At 47.0% G+C, this 23099-nt stretch overlaps 1 protein-coding gene and 1 non-coding gene across 2 annotated transcripts in view; one reads left to right on the forward strand and one right to left on the reverse strand.

Moving 5' to 3' along the window:
• STX6 (syntaxin 6) overlaps window positions 1-17679 on the reverse strand; it is a 47628-nt gene extending 29949 nt beyond the window's left edge. The window contains exon 1 of the mRNA XM_075528089.1: window positions 17445-17679. Coding sequence (XP_075384204.1) covers window positions 17445-17479 — 35 coding nt within the window. The 5' untranslated portion in view covers window positions 17480-17679. The remainder of the gene's footprint in view (window positions 1-17444) is intronic.
• LOC142437839 (small Cajal body-specific RNA 6) lies at window positions 1027-1262 on the forward strand. The gene has a single exon (XR_012782349.1).
• Window positions 17680-23099: the final 5420 nt, after the last annotated feature.

Genomic DNA, 23099 nt, shown 5'->3' on the forward strand with positions numbered 1-23099 from the left:
GGGACTGGACAGTCTGTGAATGGGCATGGAACACATGCAGGGGGACTGGACTCAAGGGGAATGGTCTCAAAGGAAGCCAGTGCCGAGGTTGGAGGGAAGTGCTCCACTACCATCAAGAACAGGTGGCGTGGTGGATGGGTGAGCTGCTAATCACAAGAACGGAGAGTGGAATGTGTCCTTTGGAGAAAGGGCCCTGGTAAGACCCGACTAGTCCCAGAGGGCTGCAGAGTGGTGGGAACACTGAAAAAAGACAGTGAGAGATGGACTGGCAGCAGCCAGCCTGGCAGGGTCCAGCAGCAGACCCAGGGTGGGTCAGAGAGCACATGGTAGACTCCTTGGGCCAAAGAGGGAGGTAGCTACATTACAGTGAGCTTACTAGCTCAAGGATGAGTGAGCTGAATGCCTTCAGGCAGAAGGCTGCTGGCAAAGTGGGGTCCCTTTGGCACTTACTGGTGGAACGAAAGAGCTTTTAAACTTTTGCCGAGCAGGAGGGAGACCAACAGTGAGGCCCAGTAACAGAGGCCTGCCAGAGGCACGGGTCAAAAGAAGCCATCTCGATGAAAGAACTGTATCTCAGGTTGTTCCGGTCACCTCCCAGTTGATCCTGATTCTGAAGTGTATGTAGCCTGCTACTTCCCTAAGCAACCTGAGCATCGTCAATATGGTCTGTGAGCTCTGCGTGGTCTCGAGCGGCAAAGCTTAGAGAACACATCAGAAAACCAGAGGGCGCAGAGGCGGGACTATCTGGCGTCGGAATTCGTGAAAAGAATGGCGAGTGGAGGGATGGTTGAGCTCCACCTCCGAGGCATCAGCTGTGAGCTGATCCTTTCCCCGCCCCTGGAAGTTAGAGCGGATCTGGCACTGTGCTATCTGTACATAAGGTTACACACACACACACACACACACACACACACACACACACACACACACACACTCTCTCTCTCTCTCTCTCTCTCTCTCTCTCCCCTGGGCACTGGGTCAACAGCCACCATTTAAATGTTACCATCCAATTCTACCACATTTAAAAGCTAAAAGGAGGAGTCTTATTTTTTTAAAATAATATATTCTCTGTCAGCTGCCCCTCCCCTGTCAGGCTCCAGCCATGCCATTCTGGGCACAGGGCAGCTGACACCTTGTGGTGCCTCCACCTGTGTTCCTGACGAGCCTAGGACCCACTGTGGTTGGTGCCCAACAGCTGCATGACCAAGGGACCTGGAGGCATGGCGTGCTGGGGTCTGATCTGACGTTGCCAAGCTGAGGCCTCCCTTGCCACCACCCCCAAAATATATATATTTCTCCTGCCCAAAGAAAGCCCCGCTGTTCTCAAACTAAGAGATCTACCTTGATCCTCCTAAAGTTTCAAATTCGCTGGAACCAATAGCACACAACTGAGCTCCAGTAGCTCAGAATGCTTGTTGTCCCAGGTTTTTGGCCAGAATCTGCCTGCACCCCATCCCCCTGGTCCCTCTTCAAGTCCCAGAGAGAAAGCACTAACAGGAATGAGGCACAGTGCCCTCTGATGGCCGGCTTCCTTCCTGGCACACCGCTGAGGGCCAAGGAGTTGAGTGCTGCATGGAGGCTGCCATCGCTGCACGGCAGGCCGAGCAAATCAGTGAGTTGTAAGGCCAACCACGCACCTGTAAGGTGCATTCGCATCTGGTTGCTGGGTTAGGACAGACCTCGCACTGCTCCTCTCAGGTCGGACTACATTTCTAGTACTAACAAGCACACCCTAAACCGATTACAAGGATCTACATATGGCCTCTTCCCTGGGGGACGGACAATGGAAAAGGGGGAGAAGGGAGACGTCAGACAGGGCAAGATATGACAAAATAGTAACTTATAAATTATCCAGGGCTCATGAGGGAGGGGGGAGCGGGGAGGGAGGGGAAAATGAGGAGCTGATGACAGGGGCTTTAAGTGGAGAGCAAATGTTTTGAGAATGATGAGGTAACAAATGTACAGATGTGCTTTACACAATTGATACATGGATTGCGATGAGTTTTATGAGACCCTAATAAAATTATTAAAACACACACACACACAGAAATGCATCAAATAAAGATGATTTATGTGAGAGAAAAAAAGGAAAACAAAAAAGAATTTCAAACAAACAAAGAATACAAGGAACACCAAGGGCTCAAGTAGAAAATGCTTTGAAAATGATGATGGCAACAATGTACAAATGTGCTTGACAAGATAGACTTATGTATGGGTTGTGAAAAGAGCTGTATGGGCCCCCAGTAAAATGATTTTTTTTAAAAGCACACCCTATTTGTCCGGAGAAGGGTAGGGACTAAGGAACGAAATGTCGACCTGCTATCTTTACACTTTACTGAGCTTTCTGGCAATTTTGGTGGAGAAAGAGGTACACGTCTTCCCATGTGATGCACCTGATTTATTTGTAAATGCTGAATGTCACCGATGATAACAGAAGACACAGCTGAAGAAGTGTCTGCAATGACATTTCATTATAAAGAACAAGATGATTGTTAATTCCAGAAAGCACACAGAGCCGTCGATCCCTACGTGGGTTTGGTGTCATACCTCAACCACAGGGAGCAAGTAAGTGCTCCAAGCTGCCCCTCAGAAGCTGTTTACAGCGCAGTAAATATTATATGCAATTTGAGATGATTTAAGGTGGACAGGATTTAAATGTGTACTTCATATGCAAATACTGCATCCCTTTCTGTAAGAAACTTGCACAGCCACAGATTTTGGCTAGGGTCTCCTAGATCCACCCCACCCCACTCCACCCCCAGATTTTTCTAGCCCTTCTTGAAAGCCTCAAAGTTAAGGAGCCTTGGGCTAGGTGGGGCACATGTATTTCCAGTACAGGTACACAAATTGGATTCTAGAATTAAATTCTCGCAAGTTGCAGTCCTCAAACTTTTTTAGTCTTAGAATTTTTTTTGTACTCTTATAAAATTATTGGGGCCCTCAAGGTACTTTGATCGATAATGATCATATTTATCATATTAGAAGTGCAATTGATTATTTTAAAATGTCAATTAATATATAAATAGCAATAAATTTAGTGCATATGTTGTAGGGTACAAAAGATCACCAAACCTCAAATATAACTTAAGCAGAATGTTAAGTCCCAGACAGGACAAAGATGCATAATCTGGACGAGAGGGCATGAGTCATAACAGTATCCCAGAGAATCGGATGTGAAAAGGGCACGGAAAGGCAAAGGAAACTGTCCTAAGCATTCCTGTCGGCAGATCAATGTGTCACAGTTACAGGTGGGGGTACAGAAGTGAGTAGGGGGCCAGGACTGGAACAAGTACATGACGTTGGACAGAAGAGCTCCTCAGATGGGCCCAGGGACCTCCAACCAAGGCAGTCAGGGCATGACTCATGACTATGCTGTCCCACGGCAAGCCCCTAAAGGAGACTGACTGCCGGCCCTGGGCTGGTCACGAGGGTGGAAGCAATCCACTTTCCAAAGCATTCTGCCTGAGGGCAGGACTGTTCACAACCCTGGTGAGTGGTCAGGAGGAATCAAGGGAGGGTCCATCCCCATGGGAACACTGCAAGTGGAGTTTGGGCTTTCACTGTGATCCACAGCCTTGCGCAAGCTGGATGCTCAGGATTTAAGCTCCTAACATACACGCTAGCATCCTGGTTTTAGAATGAAACCGTTTCTTTCCAAAAATCTAGCAAGAAGAGTAGCAGCATGGTTTAACATTTAAAAAAATCTCTTCAATATTTGGTTTCATAGAGAACAGCTGGGTTTTCATAGCTGCTACTATAGGCAACTTTCTGACACACAAGGGTATGTCAAAAGTATTGTTATCCTGGTTCATACCAAACTCACTGCCACGGAATCAATGCCGACTGATAGCATAGCGACCCTCCAGGACAGGGCAGAACTGCCCTTGTGAGCTTCCTAGACTGCAACACTTTACAACAGTTGGCTGGTGGTTCTGAACTGCTGACCTTGCAGTTAGCAGCCTACTGTGGGCACTATTACACCACCATAGGGGAGTGTGTTCGTCTGGGTAGACTAGAGAAACAAAATTTATAGACACTCATATGTGTTGTATAAGAAAGCGCTCTATATGCAAGTGCAATTGAATACTGAGAAACATGCCAGTCCAGTCCAGATCAAGTGCTTAAGTCCGACATTAGCCCATATGTCCAATACCAATCTATAAAGTTCTCTACAGACTCACGAAACACATGCAATGACAGGCCAGTGGGTGGGAAGTCTTGTGGATCCAGTGGCATTGTAAGCATCTCAGCGTTGGCAGGGGTCTCCATGTACTCCTCCAGCTCAGGGCACTAGCATAGCTCTATGTGTCTTGTCAGCTACAGTATTTCTCAGGAAGTGAGTCTGCTTCCTGCCTCCAACGAGCTCTTTATCTCCTTACCGCCTCTAACTGAGGTCATCAAGCTACCACCTGACTGACAGGCTAAACTCCACCCCTTCACTCTTAATCCTCTCACGTTGACAACAGATTATGTAGCTACCACAGGGAAACTTCAAAAAGTTCACACTCCTAGTAGCACCATCATGGACTATTAACCACAAGGGTGGCAGTTGAAGCCCACCTGCCCCTCCAGGGAGAAAGATGAGGCTGTCTGCTCCTAGAAAGAGTAACAGCCTTGAAAATCCTACACAGGGTAGCACTATGAGTCAGAATCACCTCCATGGCAGTGGATCCAAAAGTTCATGGTAAAATGGGATTTAAAGAAAGTGAAAATTTCCCATGAACTTTCTGAATCTCCCTCATTGAGTCATGCAATCTGCTTGAGATCTGTGAGCGCTCCCAAAAAGAAAACGAGGTGCTCTTCTAATTTGCTCCATGCTATCTTTCTCAGGAAAGGTAAGACAGTTCTTCCTGCATCCGCTGACTTTTGGGGCACATCACACAAATGTACGCCCAGTGCTGTGGTTCATCCCACAGTTACTGCAACTGCTGTCCCCTCAGGCAACAGCGCCAGGCATCTTTTGTCAGAGGTGTCCCCTAGGCCAAACTCACAAGACACTTCACCCCTCCAGCAGTTCCCACCCCCTACAAAGTCTGGTTGATGTATTCTCAGGGTCTTTCTTCTACATGGGAATGAGGATGATTAAAGTCTGATGCACAGGTGCTCATGAGGGAACAGGTACACCTTTTGGAGGTACAATTTCTGGAGTTCTTCATCTTGGCAAACTTCTTGGTAAATAACATCTTGCTCACCGACAGCTCTGGGAGTCACATCTGACACCACTTCACTGAACACTTGCTAATTACTTTGCTGGGCGGTGCAGGTTAGTGCCTGACCCAGAGACAGCGCTTCCAATTCCTGAAAGGAGATGGCACATGAGCCAAGCAGGTTTTCTGCCCTCACATCTGTTGCAATATGCTTCCAAAGCCACTGAGCCACAATGCTGGTAATGCCAGGCACACAGCGTTCCCCCTTTGCTTTACACCAAACAGCACATCAAAAGAACGAGGCCTGCCATGCCCTGGGTTAAACTACGTACCAACAGCAGCATGAAAAGGTCCCTCACTGAAACCCCTCCCAAGACTGTGCCTGAGATCACTTGTGACACAACAGGACTTCTTTCCTCCTCAGCGGCTGTCAAACAACAATGCGCACCCCTCAAGAATGTATCTTTTGGGTGAAAACGTTTAAGCTTCGAAAACCAGATTCTCTCATATTTTCTAAATAAAAAGCTGGGCCTGGCACTCACTCAAAGCCATTGAGTGTCACGGAGTTGATGCTGACTCAGTGACCCTATAGGACAGGGAAAGCTGTTCCTTTGAGTTTCCAAGATGGTAGCTCTTTACGAGAGCAGAAAGCCCTATCTTTCTCCCGAGGAGTAGTTAGTAGTTTTGAACTGCTGACCTTGCAGTTAGCAGCTGCCAGGACCGACCTAGTTTGTTTTTGGAGCCAGCCTGTGGTAGAGTGAGATTTCTTAATATGGCTCTTCTATGAGTTGGACTTGACTTGAGTTTGGGATTTTAAATTTTGCTTTGTTCTTGGAATCCATGTCTCCGTAACTCCCACCAAATGATTGGTGGCCTGTGTCACACTTATAGAGGGGATTAGCCACGTCCCGGGCTACATGAAGAGCCATCGCGGCAGAGACAGGAATCCCAGGACCGTGGAAGAGCTGCTCGTGGTGCACGCTAGAGCGCTCAGGCCTCAGAGCCGGAATGGAGACTGGAAAACAAGGGAGGGGCGGCAGCACCAAGACTAGGTGACTGTGAGGCACGGCAGGCACCCAGCTGGCCTGCTGGCCCACAGAGGTGGAAAACAAGGGACCATAAGGCTGAGAGGCTAAAGAATAGACACCGAGCTGCTGGTTCAGGGGGAAAGTATTGTATCCTTAATGTTTCTGGATCCTGGTTTGTGGTGGGTGATCTATTAACTTCCCTAATAAACTCCCTAATTGTGAGTCTTGTCTGTGAGTTCTGTATGGCTTCAGCCTGGTGGCAATAGGGAAGCCACAGGAAGTCATGTAGGGCCCCCTTGCCTTTCCTGCACAATCCAACACTGACTCCTTGTCACTGAGAGCCGTTGATCCTTTCCCTTCAACTCCCTACCTGTTCCACCACTGTGAAGAGTTCACCTTCCCACACAGCCTCTAGAACTGCTGGAGGCGCATCCTGATAGCCACATGCCAGTTTTCTTACTTGACTCTAAGCTACTTACCAAGTAAAATGGGAGCATCGCAGTCACTAGGGAGCTTTTGCTTCCTCCTATGTACCATGCAGTTGAACTGCCAATCTGAGATAACTGGAGCTACAACCTTGGGGTAGTTACATAATCTGGTGTCAATCTGAGGATTAAGAGTGAAGGGGTGGAGTTTATTTATCCTGTCAATCAGATGATAGCCAATGAGGCCTCTGTGTGGGCATGGCCTTCTCCTGAGGATTCTGGGAACTCCTGGGTTTTCCTCCCTGGAGGCGAGAGATACACTCTCTCTGTTCACGCCGAGAGACACATGAAACAACAGTAGTGCCGAGCTGGAAGAGCCACGGGGAGACCTCTGTCAGGGCTAAGATGTTTACAAAGCTACTGGATCCACAAGACTTCCCACCCACTGGCCTGTGATCTTCCTGCATTTGGCATCACTGCATGTGTTTCGTGAGCCTGAAGAGGACTTTACAGACTGGTATTGGACATATGGGCTAATATTGGACTTATGGACTTGATATGGACTGGGGTGGGATGCTTTCCCAATATTCAACTGCTCTTGTATATAAAGCTCAACAGACAATAAATGTCTACAAAAGAATGATGGCAATATGTACAAATATGCTTGATACAAGTGACATATAGATTGTTATGAGCTGTAAGAGCCCACAATAAAATGATCATTTAATTTTAAAAAGACAGGAAGAGTCAGGGGGAAGTTGAATTGCTAGTCTTTTATGAAGCCCTCAGAAATCAAGCGGTGCTCCTTCTGCTTCAATTTGTTGGCCGAGGCTCTATCCAGGGTCAAGCAAAGAAAGCACAGATCCCACCTCTTCAGAGAAGGCCAGCTTCACAATTTACGAAAAGAAATTGGACATACATACGTATATTATATGTGGGTATATGTGTTTGTGTGTGCGCACATACACGTATACATACAGCCAATGTTGGGAATATCTAATCTGCCACAACATCTGAACCCGAGAGAGATCCCAGTTTCATCACACACAGAAAGGTGAATAAAGGCAGATATGTTTCATTCTATTAACACAATTTACAAACCTAGGTTGTGCAAGCCTGTAATCACATCACCTGTTATTCGTCACAGTCCCAGAACTGGTTCCTGCCCCTTACCCTACTGTTCCTTTGTGCCACTTCCAAGCCCGGGGGCTAGGTAAGGAAAGAACTCTTCCTTGGCGTCTTGAAGTCCATGGTCAGATACTTTAATTGATTTACCATTGATCCTGGTATTTCTAAATTTAACCTCACTATAATATCTTTTTGTAATTACACTTGTGAAAAAAATTGTCTTTACTACTTGTGGTTGTAGAACTGATTCTGACTCAGACGACTCTACAGGACAGGGTACAGCCCGCTCCTGTGCCCTCCTCGCAGTTGTTTGAGCCTAATGCTGCAGCCACTGTGCCTGTCCATATTGGTGAGAATCTTCCTTTTTCACTGATCCTCTACTAAACATGCTGTCTTTGCCCAGGGACTGGTCTCTCCTGATACCATGTCCAAAGTATGCGAGAAGTCTGGCCATCCAGCTTCTGAAAAGCATTCTGGCTGTACTTCTTCCAAGACCTATCTGTTTGATCTTGTGGCAGTCCACGGTACTTGGTGGCTGGTGGGTTAAAACTGCTAACCTTTCAGTCAGCAACCAAGGGCCAAGGCACTGCGCCACCAGGGCTCCTTGTCTTCATTACAGTCGACACACTGTGAGCCCAGCCTTCATGCGCTCCGCCACGACAGTGCTGATCCAAGTCAGTGAATTCAACTCATTTCCAGTGCACTAGACACGGACTCAATTTGCTCCAGCCAACTCAGTTCCCGTGTGTCTGCAACACTGTGCTGCTGTAGTTTCCTACCGGTGGTCTCCCTTTTCTTTACTTCAGCCCGTTGTTTCGGAGAACCCCCTTTAGAGATGACTTCTAGATGCTCATTGCAGGCCTCAGGTGGCACCAACAAGTAATGTACTGAGCGGCTGCCCTAGGTCAATTCAGAGGCACCTCAAAGAAAGGTCTCGTGTCCTACGTCTGAGAAGTCAGCCCTTGGGAACCCTATGAATCATTCTACTCTGACACGCCTGGAGTAGCCGTGAGCCAGACCTTCACTGGATGACCACTGTTTGTTCTTCAGCTGCTCGCCGTCGTCAGCATTCACACACCCAAACAACCCGCCTGCTAAGCGGATGACTTTCCCACTCTATTTTCAACCCTAATATTCCAATCACCCACGACCCACTCACTACTACCTTTTAGCTGCCTTTAAGATCATTCCATTGGCAAAAGAAACACACAACAAAATAATCATATTTAAAAAAACAAAAACAAGGATACAAGCAAAAAAGATTTTATAACAAGAAAAAACCTGCTTCCTTAACCTCCTTGTTTTAGTCCATAGAGCCATTATTTTTTCAAGTTTTGAAACTTTGAAACTTCATCGGTGACTCCTCTTCCTACTTCTGATCTTGTGACCTTACACAAGCTTGATTATGTCCAATTGCAGGATTTTCAAATCAGGGAGGAGACTTTGAGATCATCTCAGGAGCAGTCAGCCCCAGTCGAGCTGGGACTCAGGAAGGGGACTTGCTTGCCTCAGTGTGTCTGCTGCTCAGTGCTAGGCTCTTCCCACTGCCAAGAACTATTTAACCCATCTTTGCAACACCTCCAGGAAAAACTATTTTCTTCGTAGGATCTGAAGACCTGGGTTTAAGCCCTGGCTTTTCTCCTTGGAAGTTGTTTAACTCTAGGCAAGCAGATAGTAACGCTAGTTAAGAATGCCTCACTAAGCATGCACAAACGGTCTCAGAGGTGTGCACGCCTCAGGCAGGTATTCACAACCCCTTCCTACACCTCAAAACTGGCCAACTTTACAACCCCGCCTGATTTCTTATTAAAACAAACTCTGTATCAACTGGCAGACTTCTTTCTACCCATCCTCATCTTCCTCGTTGCTCAGGGCCCAGACTAAGGGCACCCCACTGCTTCATGCCAGCCCTTGAGCCACATTCCCTCTGCGTACTGCCCGGCCTTCACCCTCTGTAGCATCTCAATCCTTCAAACATCTAACGCATGATCTATACTCTCCTACGTACCCTCTTTCAATAATTACATAATTACAGTTCCAGAGAGCCGAACAGCACTAGGCAGTCAGTACATTTATAACAAATGCTTTCTACAATTGTTTTTACAATGAAACTGATTCCGATTGTTTTTAAACATTTTATTAGGGGCTCATACAACTTATCACAATCCATGCATATACATACATCAATTGTATAAAGCACATCAGTACATTCTTTACCCTAATCACTCTCAAAGCATTTGCTCTCCACTTAAGCCCTCTGCATCAGGTCCTCTTTTTTTTCCCCTCCCTCCTTGCTCCGATTGTTTTTAATTAGTAAATCAGACCTGCTGCATATTCAATTTCATTAGGCTAAGACCCTTCTACAAAGAGGGTTAGTTTATTTTGTTTTTTTCCCCTACAGTGACTACACCAATAAACTCATCCCTCACTCCACCGCCACCCTCAAAGACAGTGAAACTGCCCCTGTGGCTTTCCAGGACTGTAAATCTTTATGTGAGCAGTGAACCTCACCTCTCTCCCATGGAGTGGCTGGTGGATTTGAAGTGGCAACCTTATGATTAGCAGCCCTGCAAGCAATCCTCTATACCAGAGTCCGAATCAACTCAATGGCAGTGAGCTTGGTTTTTTTATTGGAAGGTACGCCGGGGGTGTAGTGGGGGCTATGTCAGAAGTTCACATTCATCAGCCACTCAGAGGGACTAAGGTGAGGTTGGCTGCTCCCATAAGGATTTATAATCTTGGAAACCCAAAGGGGCAACTCTACTCTGTCCTAGGGGTTGCTTTGAGTCAAAATCTACTCAATGGCAGTGGTTTCATACTCCAAGAAACAATCTTTCAAGAATTTCAATGAAGAAAATGCATGATGTTTGCTGTCCAGGATTTCACAATCCAGTGTTAAGAAGGATGGACCACAAACAAAAGAAAGTTAGAGAATACCATATACTGCCTGGCTCACACGCTTGCTTACTTATTTTCACACTGATCTATAGGCAAGAACCTGGAGGTAAACTACCCTTACTCAGGCAGTGTGGGAAATTAACACTGAGGGAGATATGCCAAGGGCTGTATTCCCTAAGAGCCACAACACACATGCCTTTTACTACTACTAGCAGGAGAGGCTGACCCAAATATCAGCCGATGTACCTAATTTAACCACAAAAACTGCATTAAAAATATGCTGAAAAACTCGGCTTATGCACAAGTATATACTGTGATTATTTCCAGAAAGTAGCATTTGAATAAACTTCCCTTTTTAATATTTTCTAAAGTAAGGATATATTGGTTTAGCATTATTTTTCATCTTATTTTTTAAAAAAAATAAGCAAGCAGTAAGACATGATCTCTACCCTGAGAAAGGGTAATCATTTGGGATAGAAACATGAGTAAACATTAAAGAGGGAAGATGGACTATTTATTGGACCCACAATAGATGCCTCAAAACTGTCCCAAACAATAAGCAATGTTAAGCCTAGAAAGAGCTCTGTTGGCAAAGGCTGCTAACTAAAAGGTGGGCTGTTCAAACCCACCTGCCACACTCTGGGAGAAAGGGTAGCAACCGCCTGCATTAGGTTCTTCCTGTGGGGCTGCTGTAGGACATATCAAACTGTGAGGAGGAATCAATGGTGGCAGGTTTATTGGTTTGTTAGCTAAACTTCATTTTACAGAAAGAAATAGGTTTTTAAAGTTCAGTAACTTGCGAAAAACTGCACCAAGTAATCACTTGACATGAGTTTCCAAGCCCAGGTTGCTCTCAATTCCCAAGTCTAGTTCTTTCCACCACACTTGACTCACTGACTCTTACAGTCACATGAAAAGAAATATTACATGCAAAGCATGTACCTCTTTTCCTTCTTCCAGCTCTACCCTTCCTATGAAGTTTACAAGAAACCCCACAGTGCAGTGGTTATGCTTTGGGCTGAGATCTGCCAGGTTGGCAATTCAAAACCACCAACTGTTCTCTGGGAGAGAGACGGAGCTTTCTACTCCAGTAAACAGTCTCGGAAACTCACAGGGGCAGCTCTGTCCTGTCCCCCCTGACACACTGCACTGGGAGATTTGGTGAAGTAGCAGGTTACACACTGAGCTGCTAACTGAAAAGTCAGCGATTCAAACCCATGAGCCCCTCCATGGGGGAAAGAGGAGGCTGTCTCGTTCAGTAAAGATTCACAGTTTGGGGAACCCACAGAGGTGATTCTACTCTGCCGTACAGAGTCACAATGCGTCAGAATCCACCTGATGGCAACGAGGGTGGTTTTGTTTATTTTGTACATTCTACAACTGTGTGAATGTGCTTAATATCTCTCCCTCCCCCATTAGAATATCCTCTCCAAAAAGCACAGGTCTGCTTCTTATACAGTGTTCTGCACCCTCAGGCCCTGCACATAAATGACAGGCACTCGGTAAATACTTCAGAGCTGAGATGCTCCGAGCAGGCCCCTGTGGGCACGTATGCTCGCATTGTGAAGAGAGTGGCACCAGTGGGCAGAGGCAAGGCGGCCTGCTGATAAAGCTGTTCGCAAGAGTCCAGTAGAGTACATGATGTACGGTTAAACAAACAAACAAACAAACAAACAAACAAACAAACAAACACGGAGCCCACCATCATCAGCTGGATTCTGACTCATACCAACGCCACAGGGCAGAGTAGAACTGCCCCTGTGTGTATTCAAGGCTGTAAATCGTTAGGGGAGCAGAAAGCCTCATCTATCGATGGAAGAATGGCTAATGCCATTGAACTACTGACCTTGCTGGTTAGCAGTCTGATGTGTAATCCACTCCCCCAACTACAAATAGAGAAAAGCCAGACTCCAGCGATCTCCAAGGACTAACACTGGTAGAAAGAACACGGTGAGCAACTGAACTTGGGACTCAGGAGTGGCAGTCAGGAAAGAACGGGGCTAGAGCCATGTAGGGCGCTGGGCAAATCTGCTGCAACAGATCCTATGACTGCCGGGGCAGGCAGGGCCAGATCTGCCTAAAGAGCCCAGCTACCCGGTGTGGGGCTGGGTGGGGGCCTCAAACTCGCAGGCAGTAATCATGGCAGGCTAAATCACAACAGCTAATGTCTCCTAATTCCAACACACGCCACCTTGCTACCAAATCAATATTCCTAAAGCCTAATTTCATCTCTTTCCCCTGTTTTAAACTCTCTAAGGTCCTCAAGATGAGATTTCTCTTGGGTTAGCATAGCCTGGAAGGTGTGAACCGTATGTGTGGATTGAGGTTATTCAAATTGGAATCTTGGGCCCACCATATCTGTGTGACCTCCGGCGGGTAACTTAACCCGTCTACGCTCCCTCATATTCCTCATCTTAAACATGTGGCTCGTGCTCTGTGACAGGTTTGGCTCCTCTTGGCTGGGTCAGGGGTCTCAGTGGCTTGGCAGTAATCCCGGTGATGCCACACAACACAAAGTATCAACCGCAGATCGGGAGCTACCGTGGGCAGCCAGTCCGTGGAAAGAAGATAAGGATGAAGGGCAAGTCCTTTCCTCAGATCACAGTCCTCACTGAGAGGAAGTTCGCTCAGGGATTTGGTCTCATTACTGTACAGTGGACACTGTGGGGAAGCTAGCTTACTTCTGGCTGGGTCAAGATCCTGCACCTGTCTCAAACCTCTAAATCCTTGGATTGGAGCCACCAACCCACCTTGCCTGCTGACCCTGGAAACCATCAGCAGATTGCCACCTAACCTGTGAACTTGGATTCCTGGCATTCTATAGTCACAGCCTTAGCTGGTGACCGTGGACACATCCACCTCTATATGCACTACCCGGGGGGCGTCCTGGTTGTCTTCCTCTTCCTGGTTCATCAGCCCCCACAGTTATTCAAGTCAGAAACAGTCTCCGGCTTACCACCTGACCTACAGACTTGAGCCAGGCTGGAGTTATGTGCTTCTACAATTATATGAGTCTTTCTCATGATGTAGAGTTCTCTCTTTTATATTCACAAGTGACACTGGCTTGGCTTCTCTAGAGATCCCAGCTTACCATACTGAAACCACAGGGCTATCAGGAAAATTAAACAAAACCACTCCTTAGAATAATCAACATAAGCTATCAAAGGGCAGCAGTTGACAAGCCATACAGCTCAGAAGGAAAGGGATAGAAGACAAAAAATAAAATAAAAACAATGCCATTAAGTCAAAGCTCATAATCTTGGAAACCCACAGGGGGTCACTCTGTTTACAGCTATAGAAAGCCCAGTCTTTGTCCCTGGGAGCTGCTGGTGGTTTTGAACCACCAACCATGCAGATCACAGCCCAACATGTAACCACTACACCAACAGGGCTTCTGCAGGAATGGACAGGCTAGAAAAATACATGGTAACAGGGAGAAGTGGGAAAAGTGTCATTCTATTGTGGGGACTGCAATCAATTTTCATTCAATGTCTACAATATGTATTCAAGGGGCTGGAATACAGGAAAAACAAGTCGTCTCAGTGGTCCCCTCCCAGGTGTTTCAGGTGGAAGGGAAACACTTTGCGGAGGGGAGGTAGTGAAGATGCTTAAAATGAGCTCTGAAAGTTGAGTGGGTGTATCTGTAAGTAGAATTGCATCCTGTGACTACAGTTCTAGGGACTGAGCAGAATCTGGCATGGGGGAGGGGAGCAGTGAGCGGCGTTGAGGCAAGAAAGAGTGGAGGGGAGGGGAGGGGAGAGAAGAAGTCAGGGCATGGAACTCACGAAGGATCATCAGATCATTATTTTGTGGGCAACAGGCTGCACTACCTATGAAGTAGGATGCTCCTGGTTGCATCCTAGAAAGGTACACCTGTGCTGTCCAATACGGAAGCCACAGACCATTGAGCTCTTGAACCGTGGCTGATGTCACGGAGAGAATTCTATTTGAATTGCGTAGCTTAAAGCACATGATATTCAGTCATAACAATGAGTTAGGCCCGGAACAATTTGGGCACGTGAATCTGCTTTTTCAACTATACATTGAATGAAACCTAAACACACATTAAATGTTTCTGAGGATAATTTAGCATCCAAATCAAGATAGGCTGTATGTGTGCAATGCACACTAGATTTCAAACGTTTAGGTTAAACAGAATATTAAAATTAATTTTGCTTGTTTCTTTTTACTTTTTAAATGTGACTATTAGAAAATGTAAAATGACATGTGTGTGTCTTGCATTGTATTTCTACTGGCTAATGCTGGTCCAGACTGATCCTTGGGCAGATCAGAGGTAAGGACTAGAAGTAGAAAGACCAGTGTGAGCATTATGCTTTGTGTCAACTGGACGGGTCAGGATTCTCAGTGGTTTGGCAGTAGGGCCTAGTAATCACCCGTGATTTGACACAACACAATGTCATCAACTCCATGTGGAGTTGTGGGAGCCCATTATGGAGGTATAAAGATGGGGTGAAGCCCCCTTAACTCAAGTCAGCACCCTCATGCAATTGATAGGAAGTTTCCTCAGGGTGGGAGTGGTCTGATTCCTATATAGGTAGAGTCTGTGGGGAAGCTTGCTGGGTTCTTGCTATGTCTGGCATCTGGCTCAGAGATGTCCCGATCTCTGGACTTGTGCCAACAGCCTGCCATACTGCCTGGTGATGCTGGGAGCCATCAGCAATCTGCCATCTGACCTGCAAACCTTGGATTCAATAAACTGCAGCCACAAGTCTGCGGTCTCCCTGCTTCCTGTTTTGTCTCCCTGCTTCATTTGACCCACAGGACTGAATTTACTGACTTCTACAAAGTGCGTCATTTTCTTGATAGAAATTTCTCTATATAAGTGTCACTGGTTTTGCTTTCTAGAGAACCAGGCCACGGTTGAGACTCATTGGAAACCGTCCAGATGAGAGACAACTTGAATTATCTAGCTGCTACTCACCCTCAAAACCTAGTTCTTTATGAGTCAATGCCAACTCATGAAGAGCTCCTATCGCAGCAGAACTGCCCCATGGAGCTACCAATCTCTCTGTAAGGCTGCCCAGCTCTCATCTAAGTGCTTACAACTACTATGCCACCAAGTCTCTTCCAACAGGCTTTTCCACACATACCCATCCCTGATGAACTGCCTTTATTTCCGGGGGCACACGTTTTCTATAGCACACTTGGTCAATGTTCCACTGAAGTATCTTATTCTGTGAACCAGCCTGGGTAGACTGTACTGGATATGATCAAGGGCTGTGTCAGGATGGCATAGAAATTTAGAGCTTTTGCAAATTCCATCAAAGATCAAACAAACAAAACCCTGATTACCTTTGATCTCTACTGCCAGAGATAGAATCTTTTAAACTTGGGCATTACACACTTGCATTCAAGGAAAAACACATGGCTTTACCATTTATCCCCCAATCAATCTTTCTAATATATAACATATTCTCCAGATAGAGAGCCACATAGCACCAATAAATCTTCAAAGTTTCCCCCATCTAAATTATGGTAAGGTGAAGAAAACCCTTTTTTTAAAAACATGGAAAGGAGCAGTATAAATGTACTGTATCCTGGTTAATAAAGTAGTTGACCTAAAGCAGTGGTTCTCAACCTGTGGGTAGAGACCCCTTTGGGGGGTCAAACGACCCTTTCACAGGAGTTGCCTGATTCATAACAGCAGCAAAGTTACAGGTATGAATTAGCAACGAAAATAATTTTGTGGTTGGGGGGCGCACCACAACATGAGGAACTGTATTAAAGGGTTGCGGATTAGGAAGGTTGAGAACCAATGACCTAAAGCAATACTTAAGCATTCTGACGGGGGAAAAGGACAATAGAATCCTTTGAAACACTGAACACTCCAGGTTTAACCACTGCAGAAATAAGGCAGTAGCAACTGGTTGAAAGCAAGGGTGTACTTACAGTTATTAGTACTGATCTCATGGGACCTTGTAGTTATTAGATTTTTGTTGTTTAAATTCGACATTAAAAAACACAGAACTAGATCTTTCACCCATTTGTTTAATGGAGTCAAAGTTGATGTAACAAAGTGGAATTAAAGTGCCTACTGCCAAACATTAAAAGATGGAGTCCTGACAGCTACCAGGGAGAAATAAAGTGAAGCAGACCTATTTGAATAAGGCGAGTAAGGCGTGCGGGGAACGTGTCAAACAGCCTGGATGAAATCAGGGTGTTAAAAGAACCCACTCATTTCCTTTAGCACGGGGTGGGAAAATCCCAGTTGCTCCCAGAGAGGCTGAAAGTTGAGCTTGGCTGATTTGTTTGTTTTCCGTCCACAACATCATCCCTGGGTCTGACCGGCTGTTTTCCTCCCATCACGTTACCAAGTACAAACTCCCCCCAAATGAATTGACCGGTCTTCCGGAGCTCGGCCGCCTCCGGGCTCGCGGCGGGGTCCCCAGTCTGCGGCGGGCCGGCGCGGCGACTCAGTGGACAATGGGGCCGCCAAGCTCAGGCGGCCCATTTCCCTTTTCCTGCCCACATGCTGTTGTCCCTCCTCCGAGCCCCCGTTCGGGATGGGGTCAGTGCTTCTCCCACCTGCGGCGCGGCCCACGGCCCAGCCCCCAGACAAGTGGAACCGGCGCGCCCGAGTCCCGAGGAGGCCCCGCCGGCCGCTCGGATGGAAGCGCAGGTTTCCCAGCGCAGGTAGGACGGGGCAGGGGGGTCTCGGAACGCCGGGTCGCGGCTCTCGAGGCACAGCCGCCCCCACCGTCCCCTCCCAGCCTCAACTTGCTTCGCTCTCCCGACAGAGAGTGGGGAGCGGAGAGGCGCGGCCACCCCGTCTCCTGCGGAGCCTCGCCGGCACTCACCCTTTCACCACAAAGAAGGGGTCCTCCATGGACATGGCGCCCCGGCCCCCGGCCGCTTCCCGCTTGCTCCAAGCACGGGGAGCCCTGCTGCTGGCCTTCCTTCGCGCCACCCGCCGGCCTCCTGCAGCCGCCGGCGCCGCGGTCGGGAGGCTCGAGAGCAGCGAGCGGGCGCCCGGGTCGGGAGCACGCGACGGCCGCAGGTCCAGCGCTCGGTCGGCGACTCGGGGCAAACCCCTGGCTCCGGCGCCGGCCCCCGCGGCAGCCCCCGCCCCCGGCTCCTCCCGGCGCGTCCAGCAGGCCTGACCCCGCCCCCGGGACCTTGTGTGGCGGCCAACCACAAGCGCTGCCCGCAGCACCACTTCCGCACCCGTGCCCACGTGACCGGGACAAGCCCCGCCCTCCGCCCAAGGGCCCGGGGCCCGGTGTCACGTGACGTTGGAGGCGGGGGGCGGGGCGGCTTACAGCGCTCCCCTTGAGGGGGAGGGGCTATTTGTTCCCAGCTAGATTGGCAGTCAGGTTTTCAGGACCAGTAATAGTGCACTGGTCTGTACTACGTTTTTACTTGTAATATTTGATTTTGACAGGTAAAGCCATCGCATCCTCCACAAAGCGCGATAGCATTCATTATCTGGCAATGATAATGCTACACGATTTGTTAAGGTAGGTTGTATCATGTGCCAGGCAATGTGCACTGTCGTCATCACACTGTGGCAAAGGTATGATGAGTCCTATTTTGTAGATAGGAGTTCAGAGAGGTTTCAAGGTTTGCTGTGTCCTCACACCGTGGTCAGATTGCGGGCACTAGCGTTGAGACTGGGTTGAATTTTCTTTTGGTGCACATTCCGTAAACGACTACACAAAGGAATTTTTCAGACAGTACATGGTACTGCCTAGGAACAAACGCCTTTGAAGGACAAAGAAGTAGCCAGGTATAGGGTAACTTGGTTCAAGAGCTTTCAGGAAGCATTTTGGCCAGAGCTACCAACTTCACATGGTAGATATGTTATGTGAGTTGTACATGAGAATGGTGGACTCTGATTCCTGATACTCATGAACCCAAGCACTACTCTATTATATCCCTTTACGTGTCCGAGAGGTAAATGCTGTCTTGTCCCATTTTACAGATGAGAAAGTAGGGACGCTGAGGTTAATGACTTGCCTAGTCTCTTTGGCGATGACAGTGTATGGAGTCAAACACCTGTGTTTGAATTGAGTTCTATCATTCCGTTCCTTGTTTGTAAAATACGACTAATACTATTTAGTTCTTAGGTTGTAGCTCAAATTAAATAAGAATACTTACAAGCCACAATCCCACCCGCACCCAAAGTGAGATCTTGAAGTCAGAGAAACCAGTCAGGAAGCTGTTGTGCTCATCTGAGCATGAAGAGATGAGGACTGAACTATGGATGGAGAGGACGTTTCCAGGGGAAGGGGGCAAATAGCTACATATACAGAGATTGAATGGGGCTGGAGAGGGGAGGGGAGAAGACAGTGCTGAGAGTCAAAGACACCTCTAGACTTCTCCGCGACACTGAGGGAGGAAGTGGGAAAAGGAAGCTATTGTGAAAGAATGGTTTGATTTGGTTACGGACATTGAGATGGAGGTGAAAACGGAGCATCATTCATTCATTCATTCAACAAACATGTGCATGTAGAGAGACAGATAGGCACAATGTGTTAAGACCCATACTTTGGAGAGCAAATGCTTTGAAAATGATTAGGGAAAAGAATGTACGGATGTGCTTTATACACTTGATGTATGTATATGTATGGATTGTGATAAGAGTTGTATGAGCCCCTAATAAAATGTTTTAAAAAAAAAGACCCATACTTTATAGCAAGACTGCTGAGGTCAAATCATAATTCTTCTACCTCAGTGGTTCTCAACCTTCCTAATACAGTTTCTCATGTTGTGGTGACCCCCCAACCACAAAATTATTTTTGTTGGTACTCTTATGAATTGTAATGTAAATATCTGATATGCAGGATGTATGTTCATTGTTACAAGTTTAACAGAATTAAACAGAATTAAAACAGTGATTAATCACAAAACAATATTTAATTATATTATGAAATATTTATGTGTTTTCTGATGGTCTTAGGTGACCCCTGTGAAAGGGTCTTTCAACCCCCAAAGGGGTCGCAACCCACAGGTTGAGAAGCACTGTTCTATCTTTGAGGAAGCTGATGAACCTCTTATTGTCTCAATTGTGAAATAGTAACTTTTTTCAAAGAGTGTCACAGGATGAAATATGTTGGTTTCCCTGGCATGTACTGAATTCCTACTGTGTACCAGGCACTGAAGCCAAAGATGAGGCGGAATCAAGAACTTCTCGAGTGAGAGAGACAGGCAGCTACATACAATGAGAAGAGGGCATAGGTTGACAGAGGAACACAGACACCAAGGGGTTATTGAGGGAGGGAGGTCGGAGAGCTTCCTAAACAACAGGCAACCCTGAGAAGAGCAAGTCATTCCAAATGTGGACCAGCATGGCGGCCTGAGGGGACACAGGTCGGGATGTTGCTGGAATGGAATGGGTGGAGTGATAGTGGCAGGAAGGGAGGCAGGCTAGGCAGGAGATTTTTGAAGTCTTTGATTGTGGTGGAGTCCCTGTGTAGGGAAATTGTTGCTGCACTTGGCTGCCTACTAAGGTTGGAGTCTACTTTGAAGAAAGGCCTGGGGGTTATTCCTGACATATCAGCTATTGACTTCCTAGCAACTGAGTTTTGAATGTGACAGGCAGGTAAGTTAAAAGGTCACAATCCACAGGAGGGATGAGTCATGTCCTGAGCTAGGTTCACAGCAACTAGGGTGGAGCAGAGAAATACATTTGAGAAACACTGTAGAGGTGACAAGCATGGTCTTGGTGACTGATGGGGATGAGCCCATGGAGGACTTGGTGAAAAACAAGAGGAAGGGAGAAGGCTTGCAGGATTGAGTTGTTAGTTCCACTCACCAAGAGAAAGAACACAGGAGGTGGATTAGATTTCAGGTGGATAGAACTTAGGTGCTGTGGAGGTAGGGTACGAGTAGAACTGGACTGCTAAACACGAAGCCGTCAGTTCAGACTCGCCCTTGGAAAGGATGAAGTCCTCTACTCCTATGAAGATCTACATCTCGGCAACCCACGGGGCACCTCTGCTCTCTCCTGTCAGGTTGCTATGAGTTGGAATCACTGGATGGCAGTGAGAGTCTTGTTAGCATGTTGGTCTAACTCACTAAACCGCAAACGCCTGGAGGGAGGGGTACCATGCTAATGCGGTTATCACCTCTACACTAGGATACTCTTACTATGTGTTCCACGAATTTGTTCATTGGACCACAAATGAGAGGACGGGGTTTTGAAGTAGAAAAGGGGGCTTTAGACATGTTGTTAGGAGAGACCAGTCCTTGGAGAAGGACATCATGGCTGATAAAGTAGAGGAGCAGCGATGGACTGACACAGTGGCTGCAACAATGGGCTCCCACATAGAAACAATTGTGAGGACAGCACAGGACTAGATAGTGTGTGGTTCTGTTGTACATAGATAGGGTCGCTATGGGTCAGAAAACACACCAGAAAAAAATGGACCAGAAAAATGGACTATTAAGGAGAATGTGCATAATGAAGGCTCTAGGAAAACCACCAACAGTTGAGACTACGAGCATTTGGATATAAAGTATACCACTGTTCGGGGTTGCAGGGAAGGGTCTCCTTATGTAGTACGCTGGCTCGGCCTGTCCTCCACTGACCCAGGGAAAGGGAAGCTATAACCAATACAAGGCGAAACAAAGGAAGTTCTTTCTTGTTTTTCACTTTAGCAGATCCAAGGCCCTAGTATCAACAATAGCTTCGAAAGAATACTCAGAGAGGGAGGAAAAAATATAACCCCATCCCATACCAGGCATCCTCAAAAACAGCAGGGTGGGGGTTACAAGTTCTCATAGGTAAGGAATCAAAACAGTGATTTCCGGGAAGGAAGGAAGGGGACTTGATTAGGAAGGGAAACTCTGAGGTGATGCAGATGTCCTGTAGCTGGACTCGGGGGTGGGTGACGCGAGTTTATGTGCTTGTCAGCACTCGTCAAGCTGTGACACTGACGTTCTGTTCATTTTGCTGTAGGACGTCGACATGGCAACTCTTGAGTTTTCAGTAGTGGCCTAAGAAAGCACCAGAAGATGATGTGGTCTCTGAGACTCCGAAGTAAGGAAATCAAGAGATAGAGGGAGCTTACTGGGTCCTGTAGGGTATCTTGTACTGAAGTAATTGCATGAGGATGCAGAGACAAGGGCACAGGCAGCCAACCACAATTGATGAGGATAACCATCCGAAAGGGCTAAATCACATCACAAATGATTCAGGGTAGACCTGATTGAGATCTTGACAGATACACACTTCCTCCCCCTAAATGCTATGGGAATTCCACAAGACCCCACACCAGAGGTTCTCCTCTGTTCAAATGGGAACAGCCAGACCCAACTTGCTCCCTCATGGAATTGTTAAAAGGATCAGCTAGGATGATATGTGGCATTTTGCAAAGCACAAAATACTATACTACTGCTGTCCGCCGCCATCAGGTCGGCCCCTGACTCCGGGTGACTCAGTGCACACAGTGAATGCTGCCTGTTCTGCGATTGGTTAGGGACTGGACCACCATCATCTAGATTGGTTCACTGGCTGGCTTTCAGAAGTAGGTCCTCAGGCTTTCATGTCTAGTCCATCTTAGTGTGGAAGTTCATGGTGGGTTTCATGGCAACACACAACCCTTAAATACACTGATGAGCCGTGGGACCTGGGTCTCGTGCAAGGGAGGCAGGAATTCTATCACTGAATGCTTCACAATATTGTCCTGCTGTCGGACCAATTCCAACTTATGGAGACGCCATGTGTATAAGCTACCCCCAATCCTCTTTGAAGACAGGCTGAGGGAGGAAGAAGTGTTATGAATGATAGACGTATGAGGCATTGAACTCTTCATCATTATCCTAACTTTAAAAAACCCAGATATGCACAAAGATTGTGGCAGTTACATAATCGAGTGTCAATTTGAGGATTAAGAGTGTAGGGGTGGGGTCTAGGCTGTTAATCAGGATATGGCCAATGAGATCTGTGTGGGCATGGCCTTTCCCTAAAGATTCTGGAAATTGCTGGTTTTTCCTTCTTGGAGGGGGGAGACTCTGCTCACACCCTAGGAGACATAGCAGCTGGCAAGACATATGGCCCCACCCTGATGCAGCCTTGGGTGCTGGAAAAGCCATGCAGAGACCCCTGCCAGTACTGAGATGTTTCCAACGCCACTCGATCCAAGGACTTTCTACCCACTGGCCTGTGATCTTCTACATTCGGCATCATTGCATGTGTTTCGTGAGTCTGAAGAGGACTTTATAGATTGGTATCAGACATATGGGCTAATATTGGACTTATGGACTTGATCTGGACTGGGCTGGGATGTTTTCTCAATGTCCAATTGCTCTTGTATATAAAACTCTTTCTTATACATGTGCATGTTTATAAATTTGTTTCTCTTGTTTACCCAGACTAACACAAAGATATTCTGCTTCATTCCAGAAAGCATTTACTTGTGTTCTTCCCATTGATCTCATTACATCTGTCCACATGTCTCACCCCAACCATAGGAGCTATCCATACACTGCCTACATTCTCTTTCCTCTCC

This window comes from Tenrec ecaudatus, chromosome 1 (genome assembly GCF_050624435.1).
Source record: "Tenrec ecaudatus isolate mTenEca1 chromosome 1, mTenEca1.hap1, whole genome shotgun sequence".
NCBI classification, from domain to species: domain Eukaryota; kingdom Metazoa; phylum Chordata; class Mammalia; order Afrosoricida; family Tenrecidae; genus Tenrec; species Tenrec ecaudatus.